The sequence below is a fragment of the Stylophora pistillata genome, chromosome 1 (genome assembly GCF_964205215.1).
Source record: "Stylophora pistillata chromosome 1, jaStyPist1.2, whole genome shotgun sequence".
In the NCBI taxonomy this organism is placed as follows: Eukaryota; Metazoa; Cnidaria; class Anthozoa; order Scleractinia; family Pocilloporidae; genus Stylophora; species Stylophora pistillata.
The window spans coordinates 47,478,190-47,504,112 of record NC_142519.1 but is presented as its reverse complement, the minus strand read 5'-3'; the positions used below and the strand labels follow the sequence as shown (position 1 = coordinate 47,504,112).

The 25,923-nt window shown below is 38.6% G+C and overlaps 1 protein-coding gene and 1 pseudogene across 1 annotated transcript in view; both read right to left on the bottom strand.

The window, feature by feature from the left end:
* Positions 1-15,580, bottom strand: part of LOC148742827 (uncharacterized) — a 21,544-nt gene extending 5,964 nt beyond the window's left edge. Inside the window, exons 1-4 of the mRNA XM_088748715.1 lie at positions 15,468-15,580; positions 15,055-15,138; positions 14,332-14,415; positions 8,385-8,456 (exon numbers count right to left, since the gene is read on the bottom strand). Of these exons, the coding sequence (XP_088604841.1) occupies positions 8,385-8,456; positions 14,332-14,415; positions 15,055-15,138; positions 15,468-15,580 (353 nt within the window). The remainder of the gene's footprint in view (positions 1-8,384; positions 8,457-14,331; positions 14,416-15,054; positions 15,139-15,467) is intronic.
* A 440-nt stretch (positions 15,581-16,020) lies between these two features.
* Positions 16,021-17,668, bottom strand: LOC148742826 (uncharacterized protein KIAA1958-like; annotated as a pseudogene).
* Positions 17,669-25,923: the final 8,255 nt, after the last annotated feature.

Genomic DNA, 25,923 nt, shown 5'->3' with positions numbered 1-25,923 from the left:
CACTGTACTTTTGAACGTGACCGATGAAAACATAAAGGCTGATAGTTTCCAAAGAAACTGTTTGGGGCTGTGTCGGTGGGGGTAACGAAATAATTTGGATATGTCAACAAAGTTGATATGGTAACCTGGCCACGGTAACGAATACAAAAGCTGACGTTTCGAGCGTTAGCCCCTCGTCGGAGCAAAGAGAGGAATTGTGGGTTGTGTGTGCTTTTAAAGGCAGAAAATGGAGCTACGTTATTGGTGGGAACATGGCAACGAGAAAAACAAAAACAAATTAGTGGAATGAAAAGCGTTCGTTGATCCCTATGGGATTTAGACTGCCGGTTTGAAAGATGAGCTTTTGTTCAAGATTTTTACGGCTTTCCGTGCTACCTAAGTGTAAGGAAAGACCGCAGATTGCCATATGTTGCTTAGAATGATTAGGTAAATTAAAATGTCTAGCGACTGGTTTCGATGTGTCCTTCTCATTCCTTACCACGTCTCGAAAGTGTTCTCGGAATTGGTCACCTAGTCTTCTGCCTGTTTCGCCGATGTATATTTTTTTTTGCAATAACTGCAAGTTATGCAATAGATTACGTTGGCGGAGGTGCACGTGAAGTGATCGCTGATCTTAATGGATCGTTTAGGTCCCGATATTTTATCAGTGTTGTGAATGAAAGGACACGTTTTGCATCGTGCACGAGCGCATTTAAAAGTACCTGGTTGGTCATAAGTTTGAAGAGAACTTCTGACCAAAAAATTGCCTATGGTTTTGTCCCGTTTGAATGAAACGAGCGGAGGCTGTGAAAAGATAGTGCTTGTCTCCGGATCATTTTGAAGTAATTTAAAGTTTTCAAGAATGATGGATTTAGCTGAGTGGTTGTGAGGGTGAAACGTGAGAGTGAATAGAATGCGGTCGGAATCTTCCTTATCCAACGTTTGTAGTGCTGAATGTCGATCAATAAGTTGGCGCGGTTGTAGCCCGCTTGAACGACAGAAACAGGGTAACCACGTTTATCGAAAAACTGGCACATTGACTCTGATTTGTGGTGGAAATCAGAGTCATCACTGCATAAACGACGAGGTCTTAGAAACTGAGAAAAAGGAATGGAATTCTTAACGTGAGATGGATGCGAAGACGAATATAACAAGTAATTATGCGAGTCTGTAGGTTTGTAATACACACTAGTGCTTAAACCGTTACCTTCAATTGAAACTTTGATGTCTAAAAAGGATAAAGAATTGTCAGAAATTTCCTAGGTATATTTCAGAGCCGGGTGAAAAGAATTGACTGCGGTTATGAATTCAGTGAGCTCCTCTCTGGTAGAGGAGGTAGCGCCGATACAGTCGTCGATGTAGCGACCGTAGAGTTCAGGTTTGGACCCGTTGTATTGGCTGAAAAATTGATGTTCGACAAAACCTACAAAAAGATTGGCATAGCTAGGTCCTATTTTGGTGCCCATGGCTACACCATTGGTTTGTTTGAAGTTGTTTCCGAATGAAAAACAATTGAGTGTGAGCACTAGCTCGGCTAAGCGTAGTAGTGTTTCAGAGTTAGGTTCCTTATCAGTACGTTGATCAAAAAAAATGTTTAGGGGCCAGAAGGCCTTCTCCATTAGGAATGACAGTGTAAAGAGACGTAATATCCATGGTGAAAAGAAGTTTATCTTGGCCAAGGAAATTAAAGTCTCGAAAAATTTGAAGAGCGTGTTGGCTGTCTTTAATACATGATGGTAAAGGTTTGACGATAGGAGCCATAATTTTGTCTAGATAGCTGGAGATAAGTTTGGTAGGGCAACTGCAAGCGGAGACAATGGGCCGACCCGGGTCGTTAGGTTTGTGAATTTTAGGTAAAAAGTAAATAAGAGAAGTTCTAGGAGTGGTTATGATGAGAGTTTTTGCTGTGGCCGGCAATTCTTGTTTAGTTATGAGTTGTTTGATCGTATTCTTGACGGAGTTTTGATCGCTGGCAGTGAGGTCTTTGTCGACTTTTTGATAAAAAGAGGTGTCCGAAAGTTGCCGCAAAGCTTCTTCTTGATAGAGGTCGGTGCGCCAAACAACGACTGAGCCGCCCTTATCGGCCGCTTTGATAACTATGTCTTTGCGTTTTCTAAGACTTTTTAGAGCCGACCACTCTTCAGAAGAGAGATTAGAAAATTTGGTAATACGTTTGAAATTGAGTTTGTTGATATCGTGGCGGCATTTTGTGATAAAAAAGTCTAATGATGCGAGTTGTCCCTCTGGGGGAGTCCATTTAGACTTTCGAATCTGAAGTGTTTCGAAAGTGTCCTTGTTCGAGGTGTTAGAGTCATTCTCTTTGTTGTAAAAAAAGGCCTTTAATTGAACGCGGCGAAGGAATTTTTCTACGTCTTGTTTAATTGAGAATTCGTCCGTTGTTTTAGAAATGGGAACGAAATTTAAGCCCTTACTGAGGACGGATTTTTCTGAATCGGAAAGTGAGAAGTTTTCTGGAATGGTAACTACAGTTTTGAGGTTTTCTGGTGATGAGTGGTTATCGATTTGGGGACCGATAAGCTGGTCAAGTTTTTGGGCCTTAATTTGGTTCAAATGATTGAAAATATTCGAAGTTGTTTCCTGAATTTTGGCGCGGATAGATTGTAATAAAACTGCTGGACAGATTTTGGAAAGCTCAGAGCGGCAATGTAGTATTTGTTCGGTGAGGTGATTACGTTTTTGGCATATAGCTCTAATGGTAATTCTCATGATGTTACGTGAAAAATAATTTTGGGCGCACTGAATTTGGTGATGGTATTGTTTGGTGAGTGAAGATGCATGAAAATTGGAGCGAAAACCCTTGGCAATAACTTTAGAATGAAGGCAACGACCAATGAAGTTTATGTGGCAACAGAGCCTAGTTTTGGCGAAAGTGAGAATGGCTAAACGGAATGCTAGATCCTTACTAATAGGGGGAAAAGGAAAAACATAGCTTACGATTTCCTGGTGTAGCTCCTTTGTGAGTTTCTTGAGGCTTGGTCAAGAAACTCAAAATTCAACCAAGCTCAGTGCGCCCAAAATTACTTTTCACGTAACATCATGAGAGTTGCCCTACCGAACTTATCTCCAGCTATCTAGACAAAATTATGGCTCCCATCGTCAAAACATTACCATCATATATTAAAGACAGCCAACACCCTCTTCAAATTCTTCGAGACTTTAATTTCGTTGGCCAAAACAAACTTCTTTTCACCATGGATATTACGTCTCTTTACAATGTCATTCCTAATGGAGAAGGCCCTCTGGCCCTTAAACATTTTTTTGATCAACGTACTGATAAGGAACCTAAATCTGAAACACTATTACGCTTAGCTGAGCTAGTGCTCACACTCAATTGTTTTTCATTCGGAAACAACGTCTTCAAACAAACCAATGGTGTAGCCATGGGCACCAAAATAGGACCTAGCTATGCCAATCTTTTTGTAGGTTTTGTCGAACACCAATTTTTCAGCCAATACAACGGGTCCAAACTTGAACTCTACGGTCGCTACATCGACGACTGTATCGGCGCTACCTCCTCTACCAGAGAGGAGCTCACTGAATTCATAACCACAGTCAATTCTTTTCACCTGGCTCTGAAATATACCTAGGAAATTTCTGATAATTCTTTATCCTTTTTAGACTTCAAAGTTTCAACTGAAGGTAACGGCTTATGCACTAGTGTGTATTACAAACCTACAGACTCGCATAATTACTTGTTATATTCGTCTTCGCATCCATCTCACGTTAAGAATTCCATTCCTTTTTCTCAGTTTCTAAGACCTCGTCGTTTATGCAGTGATGACTCTGATTTCCACCACAAATCAGAGTCAATGTGCCAGTTTTTCGATAAACGTGGTTACCCTGTTTCTGTCGTTCAAGCGGGTTACCACCGCGCTCAACTTATTGATCGACATTCAGCACTACAAATGTCGCATAAGGAAGATTCCGACCGCATTCTATTCACTCTCACGTTTCACCCTCACAACCACTCAGCTGAATCCATCATTCTTGAAAACTTTAAATTACTTCAAAATGATCCAGAGACAAGCACTATCTTTTCCCAGCCTCCGCTCATTTCATTCAAACGCGACAAAAACATGGGCAATTTTTTGGTCAGAAGTTCTCTTCAGACTTATGACCAACCAGGCACTTTTAAATGAGCTCGTGCACGATGCAAAACGTGTCCTTTCATTCACAACACTGATAAAATATCGGGACCTAAACGATCCATTAAGATCACCGATCACTTCACGTGCACCCCCGCCAATGGAATCTATTGCATAACTTGCACTTATTGCAAAAAGATATACATCGGCGAAATAGGCAGAAGACTAGGTGACCGATTCCGAGAACACCGAGACATGGTAAGGAATGACAAGGACACATCGAAACCAGTCGCTAGACATTTTAATTTACCTAATCATTCTGGGAAACATATTGCAATCTGCGGTCTTTCCTTCACTTAGGTAGCACGGAAAGCCGTGAAAATCTTGAACAAAAGCTCATCTTTCAAACCGGCAGTCTAAATCCCACAGGGATCAACGAACGCTTTTCATTCCACTAATTTGTTCTTGTTTTTCTCGTTGCCATGTTTCCATTTTCTGCCTTTAAAAGCACACACAACCCACAATTCCTCTATTCGATCCGACGAAGGGCTAACGCTCGAATCGTCAGCTTTTGTATTCGTTACGATGGCCAATTTACCATTTCAACTTTCTTGATATATCCAAATTATTACGATGAAAACATAGCTTTATGCCCAGAATCATGTGGTAAGGACGGATGTCAATCAGCCACCATCTAAAAAACCAGGCGTTAGCGTATAATGAAGGACAGTGGAGTTACAATATTCGTTTAATAGCATAATCAGAAAATGTCGAATGGCTTATATCACTGGTAACAGTGGTTGGGAAACATTCTTTCCTTTCCCTCTTTGGAATTTTTCCTGCGTTTAGCATATGGATGAATTACCCACACTAGGTTTATGTCATCTCCTAAGTAAATCAGCTGACACATGTCTTTGGGAAAATAAAATTAAAGAAACCTTACGCTCCCTTACCTTCAAAACCGAAACACTTAATTAAGACGGACTAATTCTGAGCATCAGCTATATTTTTCCGCCGCAAAGGGTTCAAAGAACAGTCAGCGATATTTACTATATACTTTTTGACTGAGTTTTGTTTTTCTTTTTTCTTGTATCTGTGATGAAAAAATTCCGAAAGTTAACTCGCACGTTTCCTCTCTTTAGCACTTTCTTACATTCTTTTTGTACCTGCACGTGTTTCAGTGCGTTATAAAGTTCGTAGGGGAAGGATTTTTGACAGATTTTTACTGTCTAAATTATATTTGTTTCCATTTGTTGCATGATTTTTGAAACCTGCAATGTTAGATATGGAAAAGAAACTAAAGAATTAAGGGCTTGAAGTGACATTTAGTCCGCCTTAGGACGGGGATTGCTTCTATTCCTGTTTTTTTTTTTCGTTTTTTTTGCGCTTCTAAGTCTTTTTGGCAAGGTGTTGCCTTTGGTTCCAACCCATACACATTATTCTACTTAGTTCATCTATCTTGCCCCCTCCCCGTTTAGTAATCGATGCTGAGAGTGGTGTCCTTTAAGAATTTGCATCTCATCAAGATTTTAATCTTTTCATTTCCCCCCACCAAGAGGGTCTCTATGAGGCCAACCGTCAACCGTCAAATAGCCAAAATTTTACCCGTCAACCGTAATAACACAATGTTAGAGACCTTAAGATACCCAGAAATCGGTGTACGGGTACGGGTAGTGTAGCCGTACACGTAAAATGTTCATGTGCGTAGCTAATTTGATTAAGATACCGGAAGAGTTAACACGCAGGAATTTTTAACGATTGTTTACAAAGATGGCCGCCGCGGCAGCAAGGCTTGCTCTTTTTCTTCAGAAATAAGTTATTTAAATTTTTTAATTAAGTCTATCAAATGTATCCAAAATTCTCCCATGCCATATTTGTCACGCAAGAAGTCAAGGCCAATCTTTCAACTTGGCCAGGAATGTACCAAATACATAACCTCTTGCGTGACAGCCGTTCAACGGATCGCATTACATTTTTTGTCATTTTAGCCCGAGTTCTTTTCAAGCTTGACGCGCCGCCTATGGCGGGCCAAGAAAGAAACTAAGAGTACTTAAACTACAAGGATAAAACTTAAAGATAATATATATTTTGATTTGTTAATATATCATACAAGACCTTTTTAAAGTCCTTTAAATGGGTCGTGACGGCTGTTCAGTGGTTCGCATTGCATTTTCGAAAAAATAGCCCAAACTCTTGTAAACCTGCAAGTGTCGCTTATATTGGGCCAAGATAGAGAATTGGAGTAATTAAAATACAAGGATAAAGCTTTACGATGATGTAGGTTATGATTTCTAAGTATAAATGGCAGACCTGTTCATTGACCATTAAAGTTGAACTTCATTTTACCTCCACGAAAGAGACGTGAAGTATTTTATTTCAACGGGTTACTATTCAGACTTAAACGTAACAAAATACAAGAAATGAATATTTTCTAAGAGATAAAAGGAACATCTGTTAGTACACAAGATTTAAAAGCGGAATCGCGTCGGGTTGTAGCATACGAAATTGCCAAAGTTGCATAATTTTTAATTGCTTTACAGGGGGAACAACGGTCATTTAGGCGTATTTCGAACTTTTCGATTTTTCGGAGAAAAAAAAGCGCGATTGAACTCTTTGATATAATTTTTCGAAAAAGGTTCATTAAAAGGGTTTTTTAGAAAAAGTAGAACTAATTACGAGATTTTGCAACTGTCGGCGGATTCTCGATATTGATGGTAAGTGGCTCTTAATAGACAAGGAAAAAAATGTTATCAAATAATCAGTCAGTTAGATTGTCCAGGAACAGTCTTGGTGGCCATAATTAATTTCATCGTTCGTAACTGTGCATGTTACCATTCTTTCATTTTTAGGAGCTTCTTGATGTAATTGTTTCGTACTGTTCTCAAGAAGTGCTTCATTTGTACTATTCCATTCTAAATTCACATGAATGTGTCCTGTCAAGAATGGTTCTCTCGACTCTGTACATGTGTGTGGGTCCCGACAGTTTCTACAATTTTTCTTGGGCAATGCATATGACAACAGTGAACAGCTTGAAAAAATGGCGTTGAACCAGAAACGATTTCAAAAGTGAAAGAAAAAGCTTTCGACCCCTCCTTATATTTTCTGCCAAAGGATCACAACATTATGAGGGATGGGCTGTCATTTACCTCTCCACGAAACCGTAGAAAGTTAGGTTTGGAAACAAAATGTCATTTTTAGAAAGTGAAAATTTTAAGGTATTGTAAATAATGGTCAATAGATGAGTAAGTTTAATAGAGTTCAATTAGTATTATATATATGGCAAACCTCTTTTTATGAGATGAATTACTTCAATAAGAAAACATTGGAAAATATTCTCTTTCTTGGTATATTGATCGGAGCGAGTTTGATAATGATTACCTGAATGATGGTCAAACTACTGCTGCTGCACATTTGGAACTAACAATGTATTATTTGATCGCGATCTCGGTGAAACAAAATAACTTTACTCCTAGTCTTCAAAAAGTGAAACAACGTTCAGAGAAGTGTAATAATTCTAGTGGAAAGACTAACAGCGAATCAAGAAGACATAAAAATTGCTAGACATAACAGTAGAGTGCAAATCGCGTAAGATGAAATGATATCAATTAACAATCATATTAAATAAAGAAAAAATATTTCTCATGAGTTTTCCAATCAAGTAAACCAAACGAGTTTCGGAGTCACGTGACTAATTGAACCTCCCACAACATAGACGACCGGTTAATAAGCAAACTAAATTGAGAAAGATTGAAATAACCCAACCACAGCATTTGTGATGTAACTGCATGCTGAGAAAGTGAGGATAGTTCACAAGGTTTTCGATCCATAATTTTGTAATATATAATTTGCGATAAAGCGTAACCTTGAGGGAACAATTTTTGACAAGTCGTAACGCAGCTTTAGCTCTGATGAGAACCGCTCCAGGGGATTAAAACTGAAGCTACTGAAATCTTAAGTTAAGATGGCAAAAAGTCTTGCTTCCCTTTGACTTGTCCGGTTATCTGGTCTTTGCCTTTCCTTCCAACCCCCCGATACATGGCCGAGTTTGAGTTAAAGGCCAGCCTTAATTCCTCGTTTGGAAGATGATGGTAGGGTGATGGTATTTGCCAACAGGACGGGCGGGGGAGGGGGAGAGAATTGGATAGTGTTTTATTGCTCGCCTTTTTGTTCTTCACGGATGGTACATTATTCATTTGCGAGCAGTGGAACTCTGAATTCTGCGCGAGACTGCTTCGGGCCCTCGACTCACTTGCGTAAATGTTGTAGTAAAAATAAAGATTAATGTTGGTTGGTACGTACAGACTGTAGAGACCTCCAAGGCTGCTGAAAACTTCTGGTGGTATGTTCTTTAACTGATTATGGGGTAAATACCTGTTAAAGGGAAAGCCAAAATTTCAAATAATCGCTCGGGCGCTAATTTGAGAAAATACATTAAATAAAGCTGGTTTATTAGCACAAATTAATCGAACTAAGTCTTACACTGCTGTAAAAAGTAGAAATAAACTACGAATGGAACATAATAAAGGCTCTAATGATGGACCGTATAAACAAAGGATGTAAAAGAGCGTTAAATGGTGTAAAATAGGTCTGCGAGTTTATTATATTCTTGCCGAGAATTGAGTGTAGGTTTGTACTTTCTGATGAAAAATGCTTCATACAGGCGTAGATTGATGGGATTGTTTTCATCCATGGTAATCTTGACATCAATGCTTTCATGGTCTTAGTTTTGGCAGGAGTAGATATGTTTTCTCTTGGACAATTTTCCATTGTTGAGATGCTCTCTTATGTAGTCGTGAATGAAGCGTATCGTACTACCAATGGCCGTTTTCACACTAGAGACGGATTATCCGTCTCAAACCTATTATCCGTCTTAGTGTGAAAACGGGACGGCGTTTATTTTGGACGGATAATTCGTCTTATTTTATCCGTCCGATTATTCGTCTATATAGACGGATTTTGAGGACGAATTATCCATCAAAGACGGATAATTCGTCTTGAATTAACATTAGGACGGATAAAGTCATCTCATTTTGCCCTGAAAAGTCTGGAACTAGAAAGAACGCCCTGAGTTCTCAGAAGGAAAACATGGCGTCTATAGTGGCGAAAACAAAAGCAGGAAAGAAACTAAAAAAGAAAACGTGGAAGGAGAATGAAGTCTTCCTTTTTGCCACCGTTTTGACTTTAGAGACAAACCCTGAGCATTACTTCTAGAAACTTTAGCCCTGAAGAAGACTGCAAACAAACGTATGTTTATTAAGATACTGGAGGAGATTGATGAGGTATTGACGAAAGAAGGTAAAGAGAAAGACGAGAACTACCAGTTTACTATGGCACAACTTAGAGCAAAGTACAAGTGGTTAAAAAAGGAATGGAGGAGGATAAACATGCTGCCATATTGTGGAATTGTAACCGCGCCTAAGAAAAACACCCGTGTTCTATCCGTCTAATGTGAATTCAAGACGGAATATATTCAACAGTTGATCTGTCTCGAATTCAGATCAAGACGGAAAATGGAGCAGACAGATAATCTGTCGAGACGGATTATCCGTCTCTAGTTTGAAAACGGCCATGTATTGTTCTTTGCGGCTGTTACATGTGAGCTGGTACAGTACACTTCGTCGTAAACATAATCCGGTGTTAGAGATGGAGCATTTGTCTCTGGTGCATTTGCGTACTTTGGGGGCGTGGGATAGGGCTTATCTGAGTGTGAAGGATTTGTGGGAAATGCGTATCGGGATGTTTTCTTTCTCAAAGATGTTAGAGATCCTGTGATTTAGTCTTGAGGTACGAACATTCTGTATTGGCAGGTTGAGAGTTTCTCTGGGGGTGCTGTGGGCGGCTTGATTGTTCTATATTGCTCTCCAGGTAACCGTTGAGGCGAAGGATGTCAACGCTCAGCAGCGTCTTCTTGGATTGATATAAGATTTACATTCTTGCATGGAATAAGTAGACTGATCGAGTCCAGTTGCTGCTCATTGTTGGTATCCAGAAATAAATTACCGATAGTTTCCCCGTACCTGTTAGCCAGTCAGCACAGATTATCAATTATAAAGGGCCTAGCTTTCTTAATTCAAATAACGCGTGACTATACGTACTTTATTCCGGTTGACTTATGCCCACCTTCACAAAAATTTTGTCACAGAAAACATTATTTCTCTCGATACTTCTCTTGATCCCAGGGACGAATAAATTTCCATGATTTCGTCGCCTTTACGGTAACCGTGGCTCAGACTAGCCCACCATCAGTTTGTAGGGATTTTTTTTCATTTTCTTTTAATCAGAAGGTGCTCCTGTGTATCATCCGCCAATAATTCTCCAGTATTTATCTGTGACAGGCTCGTTACACCACCGCCGCATAAATTCAAGTGTTGCACTTTCGTATGTAATTAGTAAATTAGCATACGTAGACTATTGCACTTGCATTTGCAATTTACCATAAAATTAGCATATCTAATTTGTTAGTTAGGACTTTGACATTTCTGTATAAAGTAATCACTTCATCGAGAGCACCATGCTATCAACACCAGACCTTTTCCAACATTTGACTGAAGCATAACAAGGCTGCCATGAAAGCTTTGAACAACTTTTCCTTTGAGGCTGTTGGGCTGAGACTTTGGAAAGCGTGCGATAAGGGCAAGCGAAATCTTTTTTTTTTTCGACTGGGACAGCGTCAAAAATACGGTTCTCAACGAGTTCCAACTGAAAAAGATTTGAACTTATTAACTGAGTGGGACGACCAGACGGGAAAATTTTGGCCTGTGGTCATATGCATGACATCCGTGCGCCATGACCGAGTGCCAAATATTTTCCCGTCTGCCCCGACCAAATTCAGTCGATAAGCATTTTATCATATGACCACCATGTGTTGAAAATTCCGAAAAGTATGTTTCAACCAAAATAGGATGCAATAGACAGGTGCACTCAGGACAACCACAAAAGCTAAAGTTAGGTTTAACCCTAAACGGAAATTGCGTGACATGACACGTACACATTCACGTTTAGGTTGAAAGCGTGATAGGAGACGTGATGATTAGAGTGACTTGGTAAATGTTGACAGTAAACAACAAACAAGGATTTGATGGCAGACAGTAGAGTGTACCCCACAAGTCCAGTACACCCCAGGGATTAGGCATGAATCGATTGTACAGGTAAATTCATCAAACGTTGGTTAATAATAAGCTCAAAAGTTGTACTAAAGTTGCTCAAATATTTAAAAGTTGCCACCCAAATTTAAAAAAAGTTGCATACCTTTGAGAGTCATTTTGTTCTAGATTACTACTCAAAACTTGACATTGTATGTGTAATTTATCATCATTTGTTGGGATCGATGTAGTCTTAACGTAACTAATATTAGAATATTAGAATATGACGTTTTGGAATGGTCTTTCACGCGATCCCAAGCGCATAGTGTGTTTCTTTTCCCTGAGAACGAAGTCGAGCTACCGCTTGTCGTTGTCTGTATTTCCATTCGTTGACGTGATTTTTGCGCTTTCTAGAAATTGAAGTTCCTGCAGGACTATTAAGAGTTGCCCCAGTGGCTATGGTAACCTCATTAGTGTCAATGTCTGTATTATTTACTTATGTCTCGCATGCGCCGGAAGCTCTATTGTTGGAGCGAATAACCGCTGAATGTAAGCGCCCGTTAGATAGATAGCTGCTGTCCAGTTTGTGGGCGCAAGTGTTATTTTAAAAATTATTTGTAAGAACGTACGATATCCCTAGTTTTGACCAATTGTAATAACAAAAACCTTTTGGTAAAGACCCTTTTGATGATTTGGTCAGTGTTTAACCATTTGTGGACTTAAAAGTTGCTAAGAATTAACGGCTAAAGTTGCTCTAGGTTGCTGACCGTTGCTCGCTTTACAAAAAGTTGCTGAAAACGTTTAAAGTTGCCCAAAAGCTGCCGAGCACGATCCCTACCAGGGATTTAATGTGGGGACTCTTGTACCTCCAGGGATATACAAGCCAGGGGCCTGAACTACTCTGGATTCTAGAATAACCTAGTGACCCTCATAAACTGAGAAAATATGAGAGAAATCGGTGAGAGGGCATGGGTCAAGCCAGTCCTCGCGTGGACAGAGTCTTAAGAAAACCGATGTAACACCACTGAGAGACTTTGAAAGACATCGACTACAAGAACGCTGATGTGCGCTTTAAGATATCTTCAATACAGCCGATAGACCTTAAGTGCAACCGTTGTAACAGCGCTGATAAACAATTGAATACAACCATTAGAACACAGTTAATGCCGATGACACACGAGGAATTCTCTCACACTCACGGGCTGCTGAGCTTCTCGTATAGAATTTTTATTATTATTGTTACTATTATTATTATTATTATTATTATTATTATTATTATTATTATCATTGTAAACAAACTGGATGGTCTTTTTCCGGGCTGTTTCCTAAGGGAGCAAGTCATAGCCCATGACCAGGGGTCCCTTAGGATTTTCTTTTTACTCTAGATATCCAACACCTTTCTCAAAATCCTCGCTGTTCCCAGTAACGTAGTCTTCTGAAGTAACGGAATACTAATTTTGACGTTCAACTTTCCCAAACACTTGTCCAAGTTTTCTGTTACACTTCCCAATGATCCTACAACGATTGGTACCACCTGCACAGTTCTCATGTTCCACATTCTTGCAATTTCTCTTTAAATATCCTGATACTTTTCAACTTTCTCACTCTCCCTTTCGCCAATTCTCCTACATGTGTCGTTTCTGGCATTTCTCTTACAAACTCACCATGCAACCTTTTATCCTTCCAACTGTTGAGTTTCTCATTGTTCCAAGATGTCTTGAGTTCCTCTTTGCCCACTGTTCCCTCACTCCTAATTACACTAGTAGCCCTTACCCCTTGCAGCAGGCCTTCCTCCGAATTCTTTACATACCATCCCAAACTGTTAACCTCACCTCTCACACATCCCTCACAGCTTATCAGTCCCCGACCTCCACTCACCCTTGACAAATACAACCTATCAACATCGCTCTCTGGATGAAAATCACCATTCATTGTCAATACCTTTCTAGTCATTCTCTCCAATGCTTTTAGCTCTTCCTCTGTCCATCCTATAATACTGGCTCCTTACCTTAGTACAGAGACTGCCCCTGAGGTGTTAATGGCGTTAATCTTGTTCTTTCCATTCAACTTTGATTTCAAAACAAGCTTCAGCCTTCTTTTGTACTCTCTCTCGAATCGTATTTTCATCTCCTTTTCCCTCATCATATCCACTTCAAGAATCCCAAATATTTATACCCTTCTTCCTCAATTTCTCTCATTATCCGCCCATCCAAAATGGTAATATCCATCGAATCTCACCCTCTTTCCTCTTTTCATTAACAGCACACCCCACTTCTTCAGTCTAAACTCCATTCCAATGTCCTCACTAAACACTTGTACAGTTTGTATTAATGAATCAATTTGATCTTCACTTTTCCCAATCAGGTTCATGTCATTCATGAAAAGAAGATGGCTGACCTTAATTTTCTTGGCAAGATTATAACCTGCTGTGGATTTTCTGAAGATTAATGATAATGGTCATGCACAGCACAAATAAAAGTGGCGACAAACTGTCCCCTTGAAAAGCCCCTCTTCTAATGTAGATTACTCCCAACCTCTGGCCCGATGATGTTAACTATGTTTTCCAGGTCTTCATACTATCAATGAGGAAATTTTTCACATTCTTCACCATCACAAATATCTCTAAACACTCCATAATCCAGCTATGCGGCACCATATCATATGCTTTCCGATAGTCAATCCGTGGCATAGCCAGATTTGTGTGTCTTCTCCTGCAATCTTTTATTACTATTATTATTATTATTATTGTTATTATTATTATTATTATTATTATTATTCATATCAGGATCGACGATAATCCGTTTAGTTTGAGTCTTTTTTTTGTCCTACAGTGATCCGAAACGGAATATTTTTCCTTGATCACAACATGAAGTACTGAGTTCATAAAAGAAATTAAGCAGTTTGTGCCTATCTAAATTTCCCACTGAGCCAAGTAACTGTTCAATTTACTTCTTTGGATGTGTAAAATTTCATGCAGTCTTAAGTTCCTTCAGAACTGTCGATAAAATTTAAATCACGCACATCCTATATTTACTGAATTTTCTTTTGAGCCACGAACACAAATTTCATCTGAATGTACTGTCATGAGTTCTTCCTCTGACTGGATATATCTAAATGTGACGAATAACTTTTACTTTAAACATGAAAAAAAGAAAAAAACTCACAGCGTTATATTTGCATATTTAGAAACGTGAATGCCAGCAATCAATCTTTGCGGTAGATTCTGTAATTTGTTGTTGGACAGGTCTCTATAGTAAATAATTAAAAAAAAATTCTTAAAGATGTTGTGGGAACTGTTACTTTGTCAGAAGAGAATATATTCCTATATCTTGAAAGTGCCCGTAACGGCCTTAAACTCAGAATGCATGTACCTTTTCCTTGTTCCTAAAAATATTCAAATCAATGAGTGATAGGTTATCGGTAACTGAGTGTACGTGTATTAAATTAACGATTCCATGAGTGAAAATGGCAAACTCTGTGGAGTTCCATCATAGACTTTTACAAGGATGGCGGTAGATGATAGTCACTCTCATCCTGAAACACACGCACAGGACTTCATTTTGACCGTGATAGTCTGTGATAGTTTGAAAGAAATTCTGAGTTTATAAAAGAAATTAAGCAGTTTTGCGCCTATCCAAAATTGCAGCTGTGCCAAGTATCTGTTCACTTTACTTATTTAGAGATGTAAACTTCCACGTAGCCTTAATTTCCTTCACAACTCTCAATGAAATTTAAATCACACACATCATATATCTACTGAATTTTCATTTGAGCTGTGAACATAAATTTTATCTGAACTGCAAACTATTCGAGAATAAACCTTTGTTAACTCCCCTGTTATAACTTTTATTTTAGACAAAAAAGGATCGGAAAAAAAAAGAACTCACAGCGTTATCCTTCCATATTCGGAAACGTGCATGTCAGCAAATACTCTTGGTGGTAGATCCTGTAACTTGTTGTTAGACACGTCCCTACAATCATGATAAGTCAATAAAAAAGAGCATTCCTAAAGAAGTGAAAACGGATACTTTGTAGGAAGAGTATATATTCCTATGTCCTGTAACCACCTTAAGCTTAAAAAAAACTATTTCATGCCCCTAAAATTCAAATCAGTGAGTGATTGATTATTCAGCCTCGAAGATTATCTATAAGATGGGTGGTTTAACGTCCTTTTACGATTTGTTCTCGACCCTCTTGACATTGTTCGCAAAAAATAATGTTCAAATAAAAAATTCGGCCAAAATGAAGATGGCTTAGAACGCGGCGTTGCTAAACAACGGCTAAACTCTGTTTAAATCACCTGCCCTTTAAATTTGAGTGAACAGCAGTATAAAAAGGTGGTTCCAGACCCATGACTGTCACGGGATAGCTCAGTAAAATATCCTCGCCGTGAGCGTTGCTATGTACAGGCATGAATGCTATGCACTGAAGGAGGTGCAATACTTCAAAATATAACAGCTTCTTGCCATCTTCGATTCCAAAAGGTCAATAATGTTATATTCGCTACATTGAATAAACTATGTTGTTAATAATGGTAATTGAACTGAGTGGAGAGCAATTTCAGACCAAAATTGCACGACACGAGGTTCAATTACCACTTTATTACATCCATTTTTAAATCGCCCAAACACAGAACTTGGTCAATTCAAATATTTTATTGATGCAGTACTGAGCCGGTTTTTAAATAAAAAGCGGAAACGGAAACGCATTTACATCTTATTTTGTATGCAAAACAGAAAGACTTTGACGTCATGTGTCAAAAACTCAGTCAAGTGTATCAAAAGAAAGACAAGTCTCATTCAAGAATTTCGAGAGGTCCTCAATAACTCAGAAAAATGGTGAAGCGTTAAAGTTCAATCCTCGTCGTCTGACTCAATGATGTGAGCCCTTCGTTTCTTCTGTGGTTGGATTGGAGGATTCTGGCTGTCTCTGGAGAAGAAATTGAAGGTGCAGCCTGTGTAATTCTGCGATGGAACGGGAGCAGCACAATTGAAGACTTCCATGCAGCACTGCAGAGACTGCAGTGGAAAACGTGGTTGAAATCCTGAAAATTCAGCTGGCTGAAAACCAGGATTGGAACCCATGGCCTGATACATTTTTCCTTGTTGTTGGACGTGATAAAGAGGAACCAGAGGTGTTCGTTTATGTTGGACTGCAATCTCTTGATTTGAGGCTTAATTTGCAGTGTTTTGGCGGGTGACTTCGTCTGCTTGATTTTCGTTTGACACGTCTTTATATCCACTGATAATGTGAAACAGTTCTTTCCTGTGATTCTCTTCTATTTCATCGTAGTCGTCTAACGAAGATTCATGTGCATGGCCTGTTATTTCACAGATGATATTTCGCGGTTGACTTGATTTCTTCAGTTTTCATACCAATGTTTTCCTCATGCTGTGGTTCGTCAGCTTCTTATTCGTCCTGAGACAGGAAGCCATAGATTTTATTAAATTGCCGATGGTGTTTTGTCCCATTTGAACTTTGGTACACCAAACATCTGCTGATTTAGGACGATTTATGACGCTTAGATAGAGTGGCCCTGTGTTCTTCATTCCTTCGGGTCGCTTGGACAACCAGAGCTTGAATAGCCGCACTGGATCGCTTTTTCCGCCATCGGTGCTGAACATTGCTTGTGGTGTTGTTCTTCGCCTGATGGTGAGACCACCGCTCCGTGTTTTAGTGGGACCTTCTCTGAACTCAACAACTTCAGTTCCATCTTCTCACTGTCTTATAATTAAGTCTTCCACGTACGCATCGTAGTGTTCTTGGCGACCACGAAATCCCAGTTGTTCCGTCAAATTTTTAAAGTTGATATTGGTCAAGACCTTTCCATTATAATCACCCAACTGACCTTTTTCCCACAGGGCTGACTCTTCTTCAGATGTGATTGGCTGAGCTTTGTTGGGTCTCTTTCCCTTTCCTTGTTGAAGCAGGGAAATTGCTCTGGCATTGAGGATTTCTCATGAGGAGTGAAACTTCCTCGATTACACGATGCGTAATGGATAGTCCTTCTCCTTTAGGTATCTTTCTATGGCACTCTGCATGATTTTAAGGGATTCTGGCTCGTAATCATCTCCGTCCTTTTTTCTTACTTCGGCGTAAAACTTACTCAGGACTTTGTGAAGTTCTTCAGGCGCCATTGTTTCGATGGAGACATTCAAAATGGCGGCATTGACATCAGCTTCTGAAAACATTCATCCATTGTTTTGTGGAGCGGGATGTATTTTTATTGGAAGTGACAGATTAAAGCTCATGTATTTCATCGCTTAAAATGATGGCAAATCTTGCAACATCCAACTCTTGTAGTGGCTTTTGATTTTCTTCGTTTGTTGTTGACTCGGTGGACCCGGGATCGCGCGGAGTTTGAGCTTGAGAAGGTACAAAATCGTCAAAATATTCACCACAATGTAGACAAAAAGTGGGAAAGTCTCTGGCATGTTGGTCTTCAGCCAGAATAATCTCATTGTCATCATTCAAAAACTGGAAGAAATTAAACTCATTCATTTTTGGGGGGAAAAATAAGAGTTTTGGAAACAAAAGCTGCAAAATTGCCACATGATACTCTTTGTTTCTCATTTTACTGCAATTTGATTGGCCACTTTAAACAAGCCTTGAAATCTGATTGGTTGTTTGTGTTAAGTGTAAATTCCTCATTAGCTGGAAAAAAGATGCGATTTAAGGCAAAAAATAGTGCGATTTGGGAATAAATCGCACCAATTAGAGCCAATCAGATTACAGGGACCACCAGTGATTTCAAAATGGATGTAATTAATTAGCCTTCGATTCCAAAAGGTCAGTAATGTTACATTCGCTGCATTGAATAAACTCTGTTGTTACTGTGTAAATGCCACCTTATACCGAGCGCCCCAGAGTGTTGTTTTTATGCAGATGTTAGAGCGTAAACGTAATGGAAACATGTGACATGTGACATGTGACTTGTAGAGTTGTTGTTGTAGTTTTTGAAAAAACAGGAAATATATTCTTCTAGAAACGTTAATTATTAAGAGTCAGTTGTGGTTCTTAGAGTACGGGTAACACAGAAAGGAAAAATTTGTTAAATACAAACAAAAAGAAAAACAAAAAAAAACTTAAGCACCACTTAATCCATTACTACAGTACCACAGCTTAACTGACCAATCCAAAGAAATAGGTTTTTCGCGTGTGTTTACAATCAGGGCGCGGCCCTTCGCCGAACAGTGGAGTTGGGTTCTTAAAAGTGCCGAGGCAAGTTAAAATTCAACTCCACCAATTGGTTCATGCCTCAGCGTGCACTATCGAGTTATGGAGCACGCGGAAAGTTTGGAGAGCACGAAAGAAGCGTAAGAGTTACCCGAGGCGATAGCCGAGGGCAAGTCTAGCTTCTTGAGTGCTCTCCAAACTTCTCACGTGCTCCATAACTCGATAGTGCACAGCTGAAAGCATAAACCAATTGATTTAGAACATAGCCGGTGGAATTGTGCGTCAAATTCGACGTGAAAAACGGACAACAATATCAGTTGAAGCGAATTGTGACAGCGTTGATGCCGAGTCTCCTTTTCCGTTGTTTTTCTCTTTTTCTGCCTCATTTAGGAACTCTAGCCCAAGGGAAAAGATCGAAACATTGTCTTCGTTTTCGGACTAGTAGGCCGAGTTTCTGTTTTTATCCATTATTGTCGCGAAATATATTATTTTTCCCTACGCTAACAATGGCCGCTCGCGCGAAAAAAAAATGTTCCTGGCGAGGCGATTTGCTGCCGCTGTCAGCGTGCACTATCGGGATTTTGAGCACGCTTACGTATATTGAATTTGATTGCGCGGTTCTGCTAGCTATGCTCTAACAATGCATAAAGTAAAAAAAAAATTCGCTATATTGTCTGTTAAGAGACGTATGCTGATAAAGGGAAAAGCGCTGTTTGATCGATGGAACAGCAGTTGATACTGTAAAAAGGACGATTTCTTGTTTATCAAATCAGGAGTAACACTTTCAAAACCATGAGACGGAAGAGTTTCTTTGATAACTTGTAATTAAAGTAAAAGAAGTAATTAATAGATTGTTGAAGCAAGCTTTTTCTGCCTTTAGTTAGCCTACGGCCTGTGTATTACATCAGATCGTAAACAATCGAAACAATTCACATTACTGTTGGATTTACGCCTAAATTCCAATTTTTTTTTTCTACAGCAATGCTTGGAATAAGTGTTGCAGCCTTCGTTTGTTAAACGTGAAGAGCGATGAGAAAATTAGGTAAATCCCGAGATGTTTCTGGTCTTATTTTGCGAAGAGATTGCTCCGGTCGAAATCACTTTTAAGTAATATCAAAATATCAATGTTACTGTTAATTGTTTTCTTTTTCTCTGTTTACTTGTTGCTGCGTTACTGTGTTTGATAATACCTCCATCAAAGAGGGAACCCCAAGTCAGTGAGGGCCACTGCGACCTCTTTTTTAAAATAATTGAGCTTTGCCTCGCAAGAGAGGTCGCAACTCGAATTAATATTGGTTTTCCTGTCATCATTATTTTTTACTTTTTATTTCATCCTTTTTTGGTGGATTGAAACATGTCCTCAGTTTTCCTCTGGTCCACGAATTAATTTCTCATTTTTTCTTTTTCTTTATCTCACTTATAGCGTCAACTTTCCCCCAGAGGAAACCTCAATGTTAGCAAACACTCCTGGAAGTAAATGCTCTAACTGGTTATTGGACAAGTCCTTGAAACCAATAGGACATTACATAGAAGCGTCAACTCTGCTGTCTATGATACGTATGTTGTACTAAATCTCGGAAGAACAAGATACTTTTCAAAATAGTATAAACACTTTCATTAAGATCCAGGAGATCCTAATGCAAAACTGAATGTCGTTCAAAGCAATCTGCCCACATCAACTCGTCTTCTGAGCTGGGGTCCAAATTTTAAAGAAGGTGAATACTCTAATCAGATTCATTGCCTAACTACGATTTTAAAGTCCAAATTTATAGTAGTTAAGGAGAAATATTTTACGCCTCCTCTCCAATCTGATGTCTGAGAAACTTTTTGAGCTTATCCTTACCACCTCACAAACAAAGCTGAAAAAATAGTTCGAAAAGTGAGAGAAATTCAAAACCATGGGACAGATAATTTTTCGGCAGGAATGAAAATTTATTACTTCTTTTAAATTGAAAGAAGTAATAAAAAAGATTGTTGAAATAGCTTTAAACAGGTGTTTATTAATTTCCGGAGTTTTTTTTAATTTCAGGAATGAAAAATTCAACGATTATTTGTCGTAATGTCCTGAAACTAAGATTATTAATCGCAAAGGGCTTCTCTTACGATTATTAGTCGCAAAGAGTGTACTATTGCGATAAATAATCGTGGAAAGTACGGCTATTAATCGTGACTGCATCATTAATAGTCGTGTTTGACGAGCTTTTAGACTAGTAATCGTGCATCGTACGGTTAATAATCGCATCTGACAGCAAATGTCATTATCAATCGTACTCCTCTCCAGAGAAAGTTCAACCAGAAATTTTTTTTGGACGGCCGCCATTACGACCAAAAATTCAGAAGTTAGTACTTCTTCGCACATGGCTTTTCAAGCAATAAATGTCACACATTTGAAGTCTTCTTAGGTTGAAGTTCTCAGTGAACTTCATTTCTGTTTAAAAAGTGTATTTGCCAACGAAGTTTTTCTTTTCTTTCGTCCTTCGACGAAGTTCAGCGAGGGCTTTCGATATCGTGAGAGAGTTGACCAACGTTTCTTCTCGATGACCAAGATTGTAAGTAAACACGTTAATTTCGGACAGGTTTTAAGTAGATTTAAGTTTAACCGAATGCAGTTGCAAACGAACAGCCAAATGAGTCAAATCACGAAAAATGCCAAATCCCAACAACGGCCTTTTGCGAAGTTAAAAGGTATGTTTATGAGCAAGCGACAGATGAAACCGGCGGCAGTGATCGATGTGATAAAATTATTTCAGGTGTGGATAACTTGCATCGCACACCGCTAGTCCCGGCTTTACTGAATTAGAAATTGACAGACTAAATCCGAAAAAAAAAGAAACCTTTCACTGATTTCCTTACCCCGACTTCTTTTCTTTTCTTTTTTTTTTTTTTCTTGTTTAATCAAACCTAATTCGAGATGCGTTTGCATTTTTCATAAACGAAGAGGAAAGATTAATTTGAGTCGCGGGCTCATTTTTCCATCCCGCAAGACTCTAATTCTTTCCAGAACTATTGTGTTTCGAAACGGGTCGTTCAACAGCAATGGGGAAAACGCTGTTCCAGAATGGAAAAAAAATATTTTCGATATTCTAAGTGAAACCCACCCTAGCGAGATTTGGCAAACGTCACGCCGATTCGGTGAGATGTCTTTTTCTATTCTTTTGCCACTGTGATGCTTATCTAGCGGTTAAATAGTCGTTTTTCACCCGAAACTGAATGACAGACAAGTAACAACGAGAATGGCCTTTCTTCGTTTATCTCAAATAATAACTGTTTTACACTCTTTCATTTTAGGCATACCAACTGACAAGCAAATCAGAAAAACAGTGCGCGACTGTCGACTTGTGCTACCGATGCGATTATATTTAGACACGCGTCATTTTAATAGATCAAAACACATTACGTCGCATGGGTTTTCGTATTTTCCGAAACTTCTTTTATTCGATTAGCATATTTCTGAGAGATGAATTTAGGTAATATCTACTTGTACAGTGGGTTCTTGTCGAAAGCCTTTTTTTTTTCCGCGGTCAAAATTCAATTTGTAGGAATTTCGAAGCTTGCGTCACGCACCCGCTCCGGATGAAAAAGAAAACATTCATATTAATGTTGAATTTGTTTCAGCCCAAACACGTTGTGTCGGCGACAGAAACATTCTAAAAACATTCACATGGATTTTAGGTACAAATTCATACAAGGTAATCACATAAACTGGTAAAGAAACGTCCATTTGCTCTGTTTTCAAGTAGCTGCAGATTCAAACCTTTCTTAAACTGAGGGAGAGCCATAAAAAATGATTCAATCAAACAGCCACGATGAAAGATGGTTTATTAAATGCACTGTGGTATACCGATCAGATCAATCCAAGTGGTATGCAAAGTTATAGGCGAGAATTACTGAGATTGATGGTATATGTAAAGCTTTTCCTCGTATACACTTGTCAGCTGAAAAACTATGTGACTTTTTCCCGCGAAAATAACTTGAAAAGGTTTCGGCAAGGTATTACAAAGAGCCAACTTGAAGAGCTCTTTTGCCTATGGCGAACGAATATGAAAGAATACTCTAAAATCCCTGTGAGTGTTTTTAGAATGTTTTCGTCGCCGACACAACGTGTTTGGGCTGAAACAAATATAACATTGATTAATATGAATTTTTTCTTTTTCATCCGGAGCGGGTGCGTGACGCAGGCTTCGAAATTCCTACAAATTGAATTTTGACCGCGGAAAAAAGAAACTTTCGATAAGAACCCATTGTACACATAAATATTACCTTAATTCATCTCTCAGAAATATGCTAATCGAATAAAAGAAGTTTCCGAAAAAAAACCCATGGGACGTAATGTGTTTTGATCTAAATGATTCGTATCTAAATATAATCGCATCGGTAGCACGAGTCGACAGTCGCGCACTGTTTTTCTGATTTGTTTGTCAGTTTGTATGCCTAAAATGAAAGAGTGTAAAACAGTTATTATTTGAGATAAACGAAGAAAGGCCATTCTTCTTGTTACTTGTCTGTCATTCAGTTTCGGGTGAAAAACGACTATTTAACCGCTAGATAAGCATCACAATTGAAAAGAATAGAAAAAGATATCTTACCGAATCGGCGTGACATTTGCGAAATCTCGCTGGGGTGGGTTTCGCTCAAAATATCGAAAATAGTTTTTCCATTCTGGAACAGCGCTTTCCCCATCGCTGTTGAACGACCCATTTCGAAACACATTAATTCTGGAAAGAACTAGTCTTGCGGGATGGAGAAATGAACCTGCGACTCAAATTAATCTTTCCTCTTCGTTTATGAAAAATGCAAACGCATCTCGTTTGATTAAACAAGAAAATAGAATAAAATAAATAAAAAAAAGAAAAGAAATATATAATCGGTGTAGGGAAATCAGTGAAACGTTTTTCTTTTTTAGGATTGAGTCTGGAAATTTCTGATTCAGGAAGCCGGGACTAGCGGAGTGCGATGCAAATTATCCACACCTGAAATAATTTTATCACATCGATCACAGCCGCTGGTTTCATCTGTCGCTTGATCATAAACATACGTTTCAACTTCGCAAAAGGCCGTTATCGGGATTCGGCATTTGTCTTAATTTGACCTATTTGGCTGTTCGCTTGCAACTGTATTCGGTTAAACTTAAATCTACTTAAAACCTGTCCGAAGTTAACGTATTTACTTACATTCTAGGTCATCGAGAAGAAACGTTGGTCAACTCTCTCACGATATCGAAAGCCCGCGCTGAACTTCGTCGAAGGACGAAAGAAAAGAAAACGTCGTTGGTAAATACACTTTTTAGACAGAAATGAAGTTCACTGAGAACTTCAACCCAAGAAGACTTCAAATGTGTGATATTTATTGCTTGAAAAGCCATATGCGAAGAAGTACTAACTTCTGAATTTTTGGTCGTAATGGCGGCCGTCCAAAAAAAAAATTTCTGGTTGAACTTTCTCTGGAGAGCAGTACGATTAATGATGACATTTGCTGTCAGATGCGATTAATAACCGTACGATGCACGATTATTAGTCTAAAAGCTCGTTAAACACGACTATTAATGATGCAGTCACGATTAATAGCCGTACTTTCCACGATTATTAATCGCAATAGTACACTCTTTGCGACTAATAATCGTAAGAGAAGCCCTTTGCGATTAATAATCTTAATTTCAGGACATTACGACAAATAATCGTTGAATTTTTTATTCCTGAAATTAAAAAAAAACTCCAGAAATTAATAAACACCTGTTTTTAATTTTTATTCTTTGACCCCTGTGTGGTCCATCATTCAAACATGTGAAGCTGTGAACCTATTTAAAGTGTCTCATAGATTCATTGGTTATTCAGCTTCATTTATTGAATCGAATTGAACTTGCTTATTTATAAACTTTAAATAATTTTTTGAAATCGTCCTTGTAGGATGTTTGCTTTCAACCTTTCTGGACACACTTCTTAACAGTTAATATTAGGAACCCTTGGGCAAAAGGATTTGTACCAAGAGTATATAAACTATTTATATTCTCTTGTTTCTACTGATTAAAAAGTAACAATATGACAGAAAAACTATATCGTTACTGTTAGCTATAGTACACACTTTGTGAAATAGGAGGCTTTATATGATTTAGTTAAGTAGTTGTAGACAGTTAGAGAGCGGTTGCTCCTATTGGACATTTGGATGCATAGTTAGCCTCACTTCAATTTACTTATTTTTAATTTTAATTTTTGCTTTTCATGAACCTTAATTTGTGGTAGAGGAGTCTTACTTACAGATTCAACAGCCCCCCGTGGGAAACCTTTACGCCAGCAAACACTTGTGGCCTTAATTGCTGTAACTGGTTGTTTGACAAGTTCCTGAAATCAATAAGTCGTTATATTACAACAAAGTGTGAACTCTGCCGCCTACGACATGTGTGTTTTCCTATATCTTGTAAGCAAACGATACTTTTTTTTTAAATATACGATGAACGCTTGCACTTGCCTCACAGTAATGGATCCTAAGGCAAAATAACATCGTTCAGTCACTATGCCAACATCTCACACCATCTGCTTTTCTAGGCAGTGGTTGAAATATTAAAGAGGACGAAGAATTTGACTACATTAATTGCATGTCGAGAACTGAAACTTGCAAATTGAAAGAAATGGAGGGCTCATTTTACCAGATTGAACAACAATTTTTCCCCCTAATTTACGAGGCTTTAATAGTAATACAGCACTGGGGTCCAGGGTACCGAGGTCCCCTAGTTCCCGTGATCCATTCCAGATTTCAAAATGTTGTCTTTTGAGGCCTGGATGCTCACTGATGACAACTTTCAGTAATACGAAATGTTTTTCACCGTGGTTTTGTAGATAAATGAAACGTGTACTCGCTTTTCTCATGATTTTTCATGGACAGTTTCTGACTGCATGCAACGCGCTGAAAGTTTCATATTTTTGGGGTAAATTACGGTATTTGAAATGATCGCTTGCAAAACACGCTGTATTTTTTCCAAATCTAAACAAGTTCTTGTTAAAGCAGAATGTTGACTCATTCTGTAGTAACTGACACGGGTGTGACATCAGGATAATGCCTGAAAAAGTGCATAATTCACAAAATCCTGATACGATTTAAGTTATGCGTCGCTAGTTTCATAACGCTGTCGAAAATCTGTTCACTTGAATTACTGAAACCTAACTCGGTTTAGTAATATTCGGCGATCCTGAGGCAAGGTAGTTTTGTTCATTTAGTCTTATATAATCAGGAGTGACACTCTCAAAACCATAAGACGAAAGAATTTCCTTTCATGAGTTATAATAAAAAATGAAAGAAGTAACAAATGTATTGTTAAAAGAAGCCTTTTTGTTGCAGCTCGAAGTAATATATAGAAAACAAAGCCCTCCTACGCAACAGTTGACTTGACACTTTTCATACTGTATAAATCATGTTAATTAGCAATAAGTATAGTATATAAGCGATGGTATTGCATTATTCTGCCATTAAATTCCCCTGATGAGTGGGCAACCACAAAACAGGTCTGTAGGGATGTATATATGTAGTTGTTTTTTTTTTTTCTCCCTACCACACACTATACCCGCTGTACTATTTGTATCGAGCACTGT